The 13,216-nt window shown below is 33.8% G+C and overlaps 3 protein-coding genes across 3 annotated transcripts in view; 1 reads left to right on the plus strand and 2 right to left on the minus strand.

Annotated features, from left to right (window-relative positions):
* Positions 1–5,537: 5,537 nt before the first annotated feature.
* LOAG_01479 (SMO-1 protein) lies at positions 5,538–8,229 on the minus strand. The gene is made up of 4 exons (XM_020445766.1): positions 7,430–8,229; positions 7,084–7,263; positions 6,658–6,718; positions 5,538–6,480 (listed from the first exon to the last, which is right to left on the minus strand). Exons 1-3 carry the CDS (start codon positions 7,538–7,540, stop codon positions 6,680–6,682), a joined length of 330 nt encoding a protein of 109 aa, XP_020303815.1. The 5' UTR covers positions 7,541–8,229; the 3' UTR covers positions 5,538–6,480; positions 6,658–6,679.
* A 34-nt stretch (positions 8,230–8,263) lies between these two features.
* LOAG_01480 (hypothetical protein) lies at positions 8,264–8,941 on the plus strand (the record flags this gene model as incomplete). The annotated part of the gene is made up of 2 exons (XM_003137019.2): positions 8,264–8,749; positions 8,805–8,941. The coding sequence occupies exons 1-2, from the start codon at positions 8,704–8,706 to the stop codon at positions 8,939–8,941; spliced, it is 183 nt and encodes a 60-aa protein (XP_003137067.1). The 5' UTR covers positions 8,264–8,703.
* A 941-nt stretch (positions 8,942–9,882) lies between these two features.
* Positions 9,883–13,216, minus strand: part of LOAG_16718 (ubiquitin interaction domain-containing protein family protein) — a gene marked incomplete at both ends in the record, with an annotated part of 5,954 nt that continues 2,620 nt past the window's right edge. Inside the window, 9 exons of the mRNA XM_020449368.1 lie at positions 9,883–10,005; positions 10,101–10,351; positions 10,622–10,757; positions 10,883–11,086; positions 11,358–11,426; positions 12,072–12,252; positions 12,517–12,590; positions 12,710–12,794; positions 12,888–13,015. Coding sequence (XP_020307096.1) covers positions 9,883–10,005; positions 10,101–10,351; positions 10,622–10,757; positions 10,883–11,086; positions 11,358–11,426; positions 12,072–12,252; positions 12,517–12,590; positions 12,710–12,794; positions 12,888–13,015 — 1,251 coding nt within the window. The remainder of the gene's footprint in view (positions 10,006–10,100; positions 10,352–10,621; positions 10,758–10,882; positions 11,087–11,357; positions 11,427–12,071; positions 12,253–12,516; positions 12,591–12,709; positions 12,795–12,887; positions 13,016–13,216) is intronic.

Here is a 13,216-nt window from a genome sequence, read left to right on the forward strand (position 1 = left end):
ACTTACTAGGCTATTTACTGTTGTCTGACTTCAGATCTGAAAATCGCTAATTGATTGATTGACTTTCATATAACAAATCATCTGAACAGTATTTTGAATAGATGAAACTCACAATGAGAAGTTAAATTGTTTCACAGGGATGTAAAGACATCGAAAATTGTGATTTTTCGGATTACTGCAACCTCTGGAGATCGAGTACTATTACAAGTTTGCAGAATGTTAATTGATAATGATGACCCTTGAAATGCCATTGATAAAAGACCACTCATTCCATCGTTTGCAAGATGACCCACGAAGCTGACGAATTAATCTTCTCATCGAATCCGTCGAAAATTGAAATGAGCTCACTGTCGAGTACTTTTTGCACAAATTCGTTTAATATAAACGTAAAAGAAATAATTTTGTAAGTGAAATGACAGATATCAATAAAATAAGATGTCAGATTCAAACTAGCTATCGCTGATAAACGAGTGATTCATCGAAAGAAAATGTGTTCTGAATGGGGTGGACCTAAATAAAATATCAATAATGATTCATTTCTATAAACAATTCGACCTTTCATTTCTCATTAATTCTTCAAATGTCCTAAACAAAAATGAATTTGTCATTGTGTCTTGTAAGGGGTTGAAGAGGCCAACTGCATTTAAACATAGGACTATCAATGGAACCAACTACCTTCGTGACCTGACAAGCCAAGACTGTATAATTGAGGTCAAGATATTGTTACAACTAGAAAGGCTATAAATTATCGAAATTTTGAAAAAGGAAACGACGAAGTATTTCGGAAAGTAAGACTTATTCCTGGAAAGCTGACATGACTTTGTATAATGACTGTAGGGTAATTCCAAAGAGTTCATATTTAGGTACAATTAGATGGATGCAAAGTAGATCTAAAGTTGAAGCAAAACTGAATGCATTGAATTTTAAATGAAACTGAAAGTGCACTGACAAGATCAATTAGACTCTCTCGAAACTGATAAAACATGAAATGAACAAAAAACGAGAATGCACTTTTAATGCTCCTGCAGTCTATTGATGTTCTCAAATGCCCATTCTATCTAATTTCCCTCTTACATTTCAAAACTTTTTTTAGAGAGTTGTTTTAGTTTATAAAAATAGAAACTTTAAATATCTTCACATCCATTTGTTTGTAAGTGCAGTACTTCCACTATTTTTGTTCTTCCTTCTTCATCTTATTAATAGTCTGTAACATCCTGACTATCCTATTCCATTTTGTTTTTGAAATTTCTTATTCAGAATCTCTCAACTATGAAATTTCTCACCAATGATATCAGCATCAATCGAACAAAAGTAATCCATTAGTTATGCCTATTTAGAGACAAGCAAAAGTATACAGTAAGCAGTCAATATGCGAATGGTACCACCATTTGCATAAATGAGATGGGAAGAAAAAAATGATAAATAAAGCGGCCAGCTGTTGTGCATTGCGATTAGGACAACATCACAACTATACAGTTTTTGTAAAAATATGGTAATTGATTTTAGCGTAAATGTGAACAAAAGGTAAGTGAAGAGATAAGAAGAGGAGGGAGGAAGAAAAACGAAGGGAAGGTAATTTTATTGAAAAGACAATTCAAATCATGAGTACTTAACAAATATTCTTCTGTCGACAGAAACAGCCGCTTCCTTTTGTCGCAGCTTGTATAAGTCATTACATCTAAGAATAAACATCGACTCACTTTCAGTGAATGAATACTTTTGTATCAATTTCACAAATAAATACATGAAAACCTAACATATGTAGAAACCAACATTTCATGTCATATTTGTCACTTAATATGATATTATGATAAAAAGAGACACTGTGATTCACCTTGGAGTTATTAATTTAATGGTTAGAATTGATAGTACAACATACATATGAACTAGATGAAATGGATGGTGGCGATGTACATGCAAATGAAATGCTTTAATTTAGAAAAGTAATTTGTCACTATTACTCATTTAAAAACTTACAAACAATACCCGATATTTTCACCGTTACATTGAATTATTTTAAAAACAGTCACTGAGACAACAAACGACCGGTTTTATTTTTTTAAAATATCTTCAACTACTGAAATTCGACCTTTCTTCATTGTAAAAAAAAAAAACAGAGGAAGCGCAAATTGTGCGAATATTCTTTAACGACTATATCGAATTCTTTTCTACACATCACGGAACTTTCGTTTCTTAAAGAGTATGGCAAATTTTTAGATTTTTTAATAAAACCAAAACTTTAAACTGCGGTGCTCTTGCTCATTCGTAGAGTCTCTCTCTCAAACTTCTGTAACACAATTATTGTTAGTAACTTTTTTTCAGCACTTATAAAGTGTGCTAGTGGAAAATCTGTTGAATGTGCAGTCGAATACTTTTGTTTAGCTTCCTCTTAGACAATTAATATGAATAAATTATAAAATGAATTTGGAGATTCAGCGAAGAGGAAATGCAAAAGACTTCATTCATTCCTTTCCTTTTTTCATTTTTTATGACTGAATAAATGATCTCGAAAAGACTTCTGTGGTCGATAAACAGTAATTACCCTCAAATATTAAACAAAAAAAAACCATTTGAGGGATCATATGAATTGAAAACAGTTTGTAAAGGCAATAAAACTGAGGGAAACAAAGGAGAAGCAAGAGAAAATAAAAAATATAATGTTGAAAACAGCGACACTAATGCATCATCTTTCTATACATTTGGACTTTCAGCTTCCTCCGATAAGTCCGCCCGGTAACAGATGTGCAGATAACACTCCGAAAGACATATTTGATTGGAAATGTTTCATTAAGGAAAATGTACCAAGACATTCCTTACAACTCTTATTAATGATCGCTTCATGATGAATGATTGGCGCAATTGGATGACAAGCCTTTCTTCATCTTATTCATTCAATTACGCACTTTTTTTAAGCATATTGCATCATCCCTTCTAACAACGTTTTCCTTTATCTTTTGCGGTATTCTGACGGTGAATAGAATAACCAACACTTGGAACGTGGAACAAATGTAAATCAAGTAATAATGCGTGCACATATGCAAATGATGATGCGTAATGATACCTGCTAGGCCCGAAAATTCGCTCTGGCCGACAAATTACTACTAATTTTTGAGAAAAAGGAATACATGGTAACACTTGTATATTTTGCATTTGATTAAGCTGAGCGAAATCCTTGAATAATATGCGCCAGGATGAAGTTTTGTATCTGGCCAGAAATGCAGAAGGTGACCATGACATCATTACTGACTGCATCCCTTCGTTGAGAAAGAAGAATTTTGGAATTCATGGAAGGAGGATGTACGATAGCTGAGCAAGAGGAAACTGTTGGGAAATAATTTGCGCTCTTTGTTCCAGCTACTAACAAAGCTCATCTTGTCGTTTTCATTAAACCATAGGAAACGGAAAAAGTTCATCTCCATTAAACGTTATGAAACGAATTTGTTTCTCGTTCGATAGGAGCCAACATGTGTGACGAAGAACAAGTTCTTCCGCTCTTCCAACTCCATCATTTCATTCTTTTCAGTCTCTTCACATCCGTTATATCAGAATATTTCCATCTTTAAAATATATTATCAATGCATTCAAACATCACAATGAAGTCTGATTTCATCCCAAATTTAAATCTATACTAAACCGATCAAATTTCAATAACAATCATTTGGCTAAACCGAATTATTGGTATGGAAATTTCAAAAGGTATAACGTTGTAGGGTTGACAGATAACAAAGCTGGAAAAACTGATCAAAAATCAGGAATAATGCAAACAAAAAAATTCAAATTTATTGATAAAAAGAAAAAATAGATGGAAATTGTTCGTTTGAGATGCTTCAGAACGCGGCAAGATTTTGGAATTAATGGTTTCGTTTCTCTTAAGGATTAAGATTTACATCGAAAGAGAACATAAACATGACACAGCAAAGCACAGCATCACACACTTGTACACACACACACATATATATACACACACATACACGTACATACGATGCATTCCTTTTTTTGCAGGTAGTTTTGCATCAATGAGACAGAGAAGAGCATAGGGATGGTTTCATGACTGAAATAGATCCATTTGCTTAGCCAAACTAAAGAAGATAGGAGTGACTTAAAGTAAGAGGGAAGATGGCGCATTTGTAAACGAGTGGATCAAAGTGACAGTCGTGAATAGTGTCATCGTTGTACATGTGTCTATCCTGCGCAACCTAAGAGAAGGCTATTAAATCAACTTCCTGTGGAAATGAACAAAAAACTTTAAAAGAAGAGATTCAATCCTAATGACACTTCACCAAAAATCTTACCCAGTGCTTTGTTATCATAAAAATTTAAGTAATCGATGATTGCGTTATAATTTATTGGTCCTTTTTAGCAAAAACATTTTAAACATCAAAAATTATACACTACTGCCCGAGTATTTCTTCCCTTAATTGATGAGATGGCACTTAAAAAAGCTAGCAGTAGCAACAATCATTATTACAGCTCTTATCAGACTCTTATCAGCTAATTAGAAATTCTCCCCTTAGAATTAAGTCGGATCGTGAGAGTGAGAATTTTCTTTCCAAATTTTTGCTTGAGTTGCAGAAGACTTTCTAGTGAAGTTTGTACGATTGTAGATGATAACATCAGAGGTATATTTTCAATCGTAATGCTTGATGATTATTTTGATATGAAGATTAAGGAGTTTTTGAAAATGGAAATATTATTTCGAGCTTGTTCTGAATTTGTACATTACATTTTTACCTTATTCTCAAGCAAACTATTAAAGATTTTTATGAAACATTAATTTTTTGGAAAGTTTAAAAGTCCTGCATCACTTTGAAACACTTCCCTTCCATTTTTCAAAGTTGTCACCAAGTTTTTTTGTTTTATTTCACATATAGAGGTCGTTTCTGTAACTTTTTTATCTATCAAGTGATAGAAAATGCGACCAATGGATAAACTCCCACAATCCTTTACCGAGGAACGAAGTAAATCTCCCATTTCATAAATTTCAAAAATTTCATAATCATGTCGAAATTTCAAAACATGTCATTGAGCGCCTTGTTGCGTAACATGTTGTACGCAAATCATATACGAGTTCTATAACACCAGAATCAACTTTCCCCCGTGATTGATTCAACCGGACTGTTTGCCTTTCGTTTTGACGAGATTTTTGCTCAGCTTCTCGAAGTTACTATTCGTATCGTCAGGACTACCTCGACGACGACGCCATTTCAGCCGATAACTTTTGCTCTTTTTGTAGCCCCCTCATTTCACCTTACCCAGAACAAATCCCACCTTCTAATCCACCTTCCTCTTCCTCCACAAAAGTAAAACTTTTCATAAAAATGCAACACACGATGTGCCGAAATGTAAAACGAGTTAAGCTGACATCTTAACACTATGTATAATAATTGATATTGCCCAATATTTATTACCAATTCATTCATACATACACACTATCATTGCTTGCATTCCTATTTAAAAAATGCGCGTTCGGTATATTATTTATAAGCCAATGAAAGGAAAACATTACTATTTGCAAAGTGAATAGGAAAACCTGCTCTGGTAATTGTCTACTGCAGAGGCAAATTGAAGAAATTGTTTCTTTCACACGATTTATTCACTTCAAATCAAACAGTCACCTTTTCAGAGTTTTTCGATATTAATAATAAAAGCGTGGAGACAATAACATCTCACATCATTGAGATATGTTCCGGTCCAGCCAAGGAACTTAACATCCGAGTTATAAAAGGCTTTAATGCTAAACCTAACAGAAACACTGAATAATGCGACAGTTATGAAATAGCTGATTCGTGTGGTACTAGCAACCCTTGAATTAACTTTTGACAGAATATGGAAGGAAGAACACAGACAAAGGAATTCTGCTATAATGCCTGTGAAGTTGCAGATGTTGTGCACATTTCAAAGAAGCTTGAGAATTACAGACCAGTTCAAACTGATTTATGCAGAATTATGAGCGACCTGCGTAAAACCACTGAAGAAGCATATTGAAGCAAATTAAAAAGCTTTAAGAAGGTGAAAAATTAAATGTTTTCTCTTGCAAAATGTTTTATTTTACAAGGGAAAACAATTTAATAATACTATTAAGGGAAATTTAATCAAACTTTATGCAATCACTTAAACTGTTACCTGGATTTGATTATGGCAGCCTACACACCCAAACTTGAGCATGTACAAAATTTATGTCACCATAAACACAAGAGGGGACCAAAAATTAGTGCAACAAACAGATAAAACAAATTCGAATGAACGAACATTTTTACTATAAAAATGAAATAAATACCCAGACAGTAACAAAGCAAAATATAAAAGCTTCATCAATTTCGCAAGCCAAATTTTGATACGAAAGGAATTCTTGGAAGGCTTCGCTTTTTTTTTTTTGGAAAAGGTCTCTTCCAATATTTCCAATGTGAAACGGACTACTTCGTCACTTCCCATATGAAATGCGAAAAATGATAAACAAACGAACAAAGAACAAATGGCCACCTGAAAACGAAAAGTTTCAAAAAAATGGAGAAAAATATAAGAAAGGTACATAAATTTGGCGCAACCACTGGAGATAACAAATCTTAATTCAACCTCGGCACAAAAATTTTCATGAAGATCAGTAATAATGATGAATTCAAAAAAAAAAAAAATCAGGGCACAAAAAAAGACCAATACCTCAACAGGTTACGAAATTTTTTTATTGGAGAACGTAACCGCCAACTTGCTCTTGGTAAACCTAAAAAAAGCAAAATTAAAATCTGTCCATATTTCGCTACTTTCCAAATGAAAAAGAAACCATTTTAATGCAGAGCTACCTGAATGCATTCATGTAAACCGGGAACGCAAGGATGGACAACATCGATATACGATGTATGGGTTCTGCGGGTTTTGGTAAAGTTGTGAGTGCATCATGAAATTTGTACTGAACAATACACAACCAAGTTTTATTCGTAAATGCTAACTGTAATTAGTTAGGAACGGATAAGGACCATAATTTTTTTAAGATCTTCATTACAGAACTCAGAGTGAAGATTGTTTATTTCTTTCACGAAGGTATGGATCAGTAATTTAAATTTTCCAATCAACATGGAATTCACTTACTTCAATTATATCATCTTCCTCAATTTCCAAAGTCTTAGGAGTATCTTCATCATTGATTCGCCGTCCATCAAATAAAAAACGCAGTGAACCAACATCAACACCCATCCGATCTGCATATGATTTTTTCAACTTTCCCATACTTGTGCCAAATTTCACACGAAAATGTACCTCGTTCGAGTCCTGAATTGAAAAGGGTTGAGACAATTTCTCTGAAAATTCAAGAGTTGACATAACAACCGCTGATATATCGAAACTCATGATAAAACCAAACTTCAACAGAAAGTGAGACTATAAATATATTAATTCCTGGGGTGTGCATTATGTACCATACAAAAATAAGTTGTACCTGTCCCACAACCCTCAATTTGATATATTCGGAAGATGAAGCTGGTGCTGGTCCAGATGTAGCATTATTATTACCAGCAGTTCCACCTGATGTTTGCGATTCATCAGCCATTGTTTCAAATTCGCTTAGAAAAAATTTGACAATCAAAAGCGGTCCTCAGCTGGAAATTCGTCAAAAAATGTTAATCAATTTTATTACGCAAATCCAGAACTGACATTAATATATCAGACTTCCTTCTATTTCTAAATTTGAACTGTAATTTATAGCTTGAACAGGAAATGAATTAAATGGTATGATTTAATGACACAAAGTAAAGGTTCCAAGCAGTAGTCCATCAGCATCAGAGCAAACTCTGCCTTCAATGCACAAAATTCGGTGACGCTGAAATTGGAATGCACGCCTGGGCCTAAAAAAGGCTGCAGCCTTACTTCAATTGAATCGCCGCAACAAATTACAATCTGTTACTTTTCATGTGAATTGCTGCAATGTTTCCAAAATTCCAATTCCATTACCTTCCTTTTTTCTTTTTCAGAAGTTGAAATGCTAGTTATCTTATTTATTTCACTTGAAAACTAATCTTTTTCTCAACTAGTAATCTTTTTCTCAACTTTTCCTTGAGTCTTTTCTCAACTAGCATACTCTTTGTAAAGCGAGTAACGCATTTCCAGATAATGTCGCCTTATTTTAGCGATTATAAACAAAATTCAAACCGACAGTACTATTAGGAAGAACGGATATGTGTCATATGTGTGTCAGGACGCAAAGTATACCCAAAATAACTCAACACACAGTTCTTCAATGTCTACACTAATGTTAAAATTTAGAGCACTTTTTCCGCCATTAGTGGAATCTTTGGGACGAAGGGTACATAAAACAATATCCAGTGACATAAATGACATGAGAACAACGTGGTCCACTTCCATGCTAGCAAGTCTGGATAGCAAAGGAAAAGAAATGGGATAGAAGTCAATAACTCAATCCATGAACAGTTCAAGAACGGCCTTTCACAACACTGGTTAAAATCCAACTGTTTAAACCTCTCACAAAAAAAAAGACCTAGTAGTACACAGTGTTGTAAGTCAATGTGGCCCTCAAACTATTGCAGGCTGCACTGGATAATGCACGAAGTCATATATTTCACATCATCATTGAGGCCCATGGATTTTGCTTCGGTATCTTAATGCAACTGATATGGTTTCAAGCCAGACAAATCCCAATGTACACCTCGGACTCTCGCCATAAAATATTCGCACAAATCCCCGACAATTTTAGACATGATAAATCGTGTCATGACATTTCCTGCTAGCCAAACGGGTCCAGGTCAATAACCGTCCCATCCAAAATATCATTTGGTGCAATCTGTTATTTCTTTTAGCTAATACACCAACTGACCTAAACCATTCAAAACCACACCCTCCAAAAGGCGCATTAAATGATAATTTGAGGGATCCGCTACACCAAAATGATTACCAGTCAATGGAATATTTTCATCTGCAATCACCAAAAAGGTGATGCGGAGCCCCCTAATTGGTACAAGCATTTCAGGGTAAGACTTCGATTTAAGAGAAAGCTTTTTGTGGAATTACCAATCAAAAACCATAGTCGCAAAAGTTAGCTTATTAGCTTATATAACGTAGCTGAAGCCAGAAATCTTGCATCTTGCGTCCGCTTTACATATGAACTGCTGGAAAATATCTTCACCTGAAAGATATAAGACTTACAATCCTTTATATTTAAATTAAAACGCCACTGTTATTACCAGAAAAATTTTTTGGAAAATCTCTACTGGTCAACCACGTCTTTCCCCTCATAAGACATTTTTGGAATTGCATTTTTTATTCAAAACATTATAGTCAGTGCAGTAATAAAATTATATGACTATAAAAGTGATCCGTTATAAAAGTGTGGTCAAAAAAGCCATTATAAACCAAACACTATAATTAATAATTAGATAACTTACTGCAACGATTATTTAAAAGCAAAACTAAAACGTTTAAAGGAACAAAGAGGAGCAAAATAAATGTGTCACATATATACATATATATGTACATATATATGTATATATATATATATATATATATAACGTTTGTCTTCTGCAAATAACTGCTAAAATGTATTTGAAATTTGATGATTAAATTACAATGACCACATCGTTGAAAATATATAAAATATGGTTAGGAAACAGCTGAAATGCACGAATTCAAAATCAATGGTAAAATTTTTAAAAGCTTGTAATTTGTTTTCTCTATTGAGTAACTTCAACCGTATTCTAGCAGAATTATGATCTCTTTGAACAGTTGAAATAAAGGCCACTTGCACTCCCCTTTCCAGTCTTGTACTTCAGAGAACTTCGGTTAATCAAAACAGCTTCAACTGACCAGATAATAGTGACCATCATCTTTATTAACAATTATCAAAAGATTAAATGAAACCCCAATTAATACTAAATATAATCATTTCTCGATGAGAGATAGTTTTATGATACGTTCTAATTCTTCCTCTTGCTCTTCGCATGCTTTCAGCCTTTCTTCTTCGTCTTTTTTCGATAGCCTTATTGCAAGCTGAATATCATCATCCTAAAATTTCAAAATTGAATAAGATGTCATTTCCGAGTCAGCACGGTTGCACAACTAGCGCACTTTGCAGTGATCTATAAAGAATTGAAAAATACCATAAAAGTCTGTCGCTTTGTGGCAGTGGTATCATCGATAGTTGTAGTACCTTCCCTCATCAACTGTTCCAGGCGAAGAGTACGTATACTTTCGTCTATAGCATATGCTAAATCTGTGTCTCCATGCCAATCTGAGACAGCGCCCACGGATGCTGCGATACAGGCATTAGCACTTGCTGTTGGTGGGCCTGCTGCTTCGCGCATACTTTGCTCCAGTGCAAACTGTAGATAGAGTTCATCTTCCGATACGTCTGCAAGGACCAAGGATATCCAAATTATCCAAATAAATAATTCAATATATTTTAATCATTACTGCCGGGAATAGTAATGAATTCATAATTACCAAATTTGAAGCAATTTTTCTTGAGTCAGTTAAACGCATGAAGCCGATTATTTTCAGATCAGCAAATGCTAATATCCTACTTTATGTTTTATAAAATGCTATAGATGGAAAAGGACCGAAACCATTTGAACTGCTAATTTTTGGATTTAGCAACTATGAAGATAAAAAATGAACCAACATCTTCTTGATGCAAGATTTCCGTTAGAACTTATTTCGCGGACGGTTGTGTTTCCGTTTATGCACAGGCCATAATCACCGTTATTCAGAGAACGGTAATACTTGGGGATTTCGAAAATCGTCGGATCGAATTCCACCTGAAAACACAAATTTCATTTGTAAGATATATCCATGCCCATGTAGTATCACAATGCATTTTATTTTGAAAATATTGGCACGACAAATTCACTAATCCACATTCACATAAGAATGGAAAATTCACCTCGTTTGATGAAACATTGTAAGAAAGATAAGGTCCTGGTATATTTACTGCCGAAAAAGTGATTCGTGCACTAACAACATGAAATAGCGGAATTTCAATTTTTACAGGAAAACCAGCTGGCAACTGCAGTTGGATGAAATTCTTCAGCCGAGCGAAATGGACATTGTTTACAGCCATTAGATCAATAACTGGTAATACTTGATCCTGGAATAATCAGATAAAATGGAACTCAAATTGAAAATGAAAAAAGTGGTCAAGATCAATGAAATTCAAATTTTTTCTGCATTACATCAGACAATTTCGTTGTGATGCTTCTTGGTTCACAATGTTTCAAGCCGAATGATTCCAGATAAAAAATACTGCTAAAACAACAAATCTTTTCGTTTTTTCAAACAAACTTTGAAGTTTCATTGGCCAGAAATATATAGGACCAAATATGCTATCATCGCTTAATAATTCATTTGAAAAACCGGACCTGCAAATCGAGTGGGTAATGGTCACAAAGCCATAAAGTAGCTTTAAACGAACTGGTCTTCTTCGTCACCTAAAAAAGCAGAAATATTTTTACATAAAGTTATTTCACAGTAATGTAGCACCAAATTCCTCATACCTTAAATTTAATAACAGAAAACAAACGATGTAAGGAAACTATAATTATATCCTTTAAAAAAAGGAGCAATGCATTATGCAAAGTCGTTTATAGCTTTAAAAGACGTTAAATTGATTCAAGTTAGAACTGTAAAAGGTTCAAGTCAGGACTTAAAAAATACTTGTTAAATTATCTAATACAGCTTTAATTATATTTCGGATTTAGGCCGATTTCTAAGGTATTCTACTCCACACTCACTCTGCTACTCGCGAAACTTTCTTCCTTCATTCGAAAATGTTTTGAAATACTTCCCAAATAAATTCGTGCAGTAAGAATAGAAGATAAATATCATCTATATTTACCAGACGTTTTGCCTCAGAAAAGGAGTACGTCACGCCAGAAACTTGCTGCCAACTCAGTAAGCTTTAATATTTCGCTATACTACAAACACAGAATAAATTAATTAAAACTAAGGAGCTTTAAGGAAAATGAATTTTAGACTTATTTGACCACAAATGGTTCTCTCGATCTATATTACATCCTTCATTGAAAAGTCTGTACCGTCATCGCCATATGCCGCGGAATTTGAAAATAAAGAACCTGTTTTGGTAATCCGATGTCACGATTATTCATAGAATAATTCTTATCCAAATACTGTTGCGCTGTTAGACCGCAATACACATCACTCCCCGTTTGTCTCATTTCGCTGGTGCATTTCTGATGTTTTTCAGCCAATTTCAATACTCTGTACAAAGGATTTTCATGCTCTTCGTGTCGGAATCTACAACTGACTGATTATTTGCGACATTACAATTTTTATTAATCCACTTTATTTTTTATGTAAATTAAATTACATCGTCTAGAAAAGTAAATTTTTCTGGTGTTTGAATAAAGAACTAATTTTTCGAAACATCGGTCAAGTTATTAAAATCATATTGCATTCAAAGGCCCAACAACATTAACCTATGAGACCTTTTCAGAATCACCTAAAATTCTCTGCTCCTTTTTCTAAACAATATAAAACGGATATGATATATTAACAAACCTTTCCTTATCTCCTTCCAGCAAATGCTCCGTGCGTGTCTTTGTCACTATGTCAACATTACTCGCATTAAAGACCTTGAAATGCTTCAATTTTCCAATCATAAATAACCGAAAAAATGTTTTTGAGAATAACCGTATCCATTAATTTCACTACGACCATTCATTCACATCTATTATAAGTTCTAGATAGTTACCTTACATTCATACCCAGCCACTTCTTCTACACGATCTGATGAAGTTAACCAAGAGAAAAGACCGCCACCTTTTGATCGTTCAAATCTGTAAGGAAACAATTACCATCCGGTAACAAGTTTCCTAAAACGTGAGAAATAAATCTTGGAAGATATGCGAGGAACTTCGTTTCATACAAACCCGATTTTCTCTATATCAATAAAAGTAGTGTCGACAGGTGATGTCATCCGCGAGTAAACAGCTTCTTCAGGTGGAATAAAATCTCTGAGATCAATGCTGGATTGTGAGTCCATGGTATGAATAGTAGCCTAAAAAATTACGACTGGTATTGAATTTTAGGATTTTGCAAGATATAGCAGAGTTTAAATTTCAGTCATGTATTACATATATATGCATATATATATATATACATATATATATATATATATATACATATATATATATATATATATATATATATATATATATATATATATATATATATATATATATATATATATATATATATA

The sequence above is a fragment of the Loa loa genome, assembly GCF_000183805.2.
Source record: "Loa loa unplaced genomic scaffold supercont3.15, whole genome shotgun sequence".
In the NCBI taxonomy this organism is placed as follows: Eukaryota; Metazoa; Nematoda; class Chromadorea; order Rhabditida; family Onchocercidae; genus Loa; species Loa loa.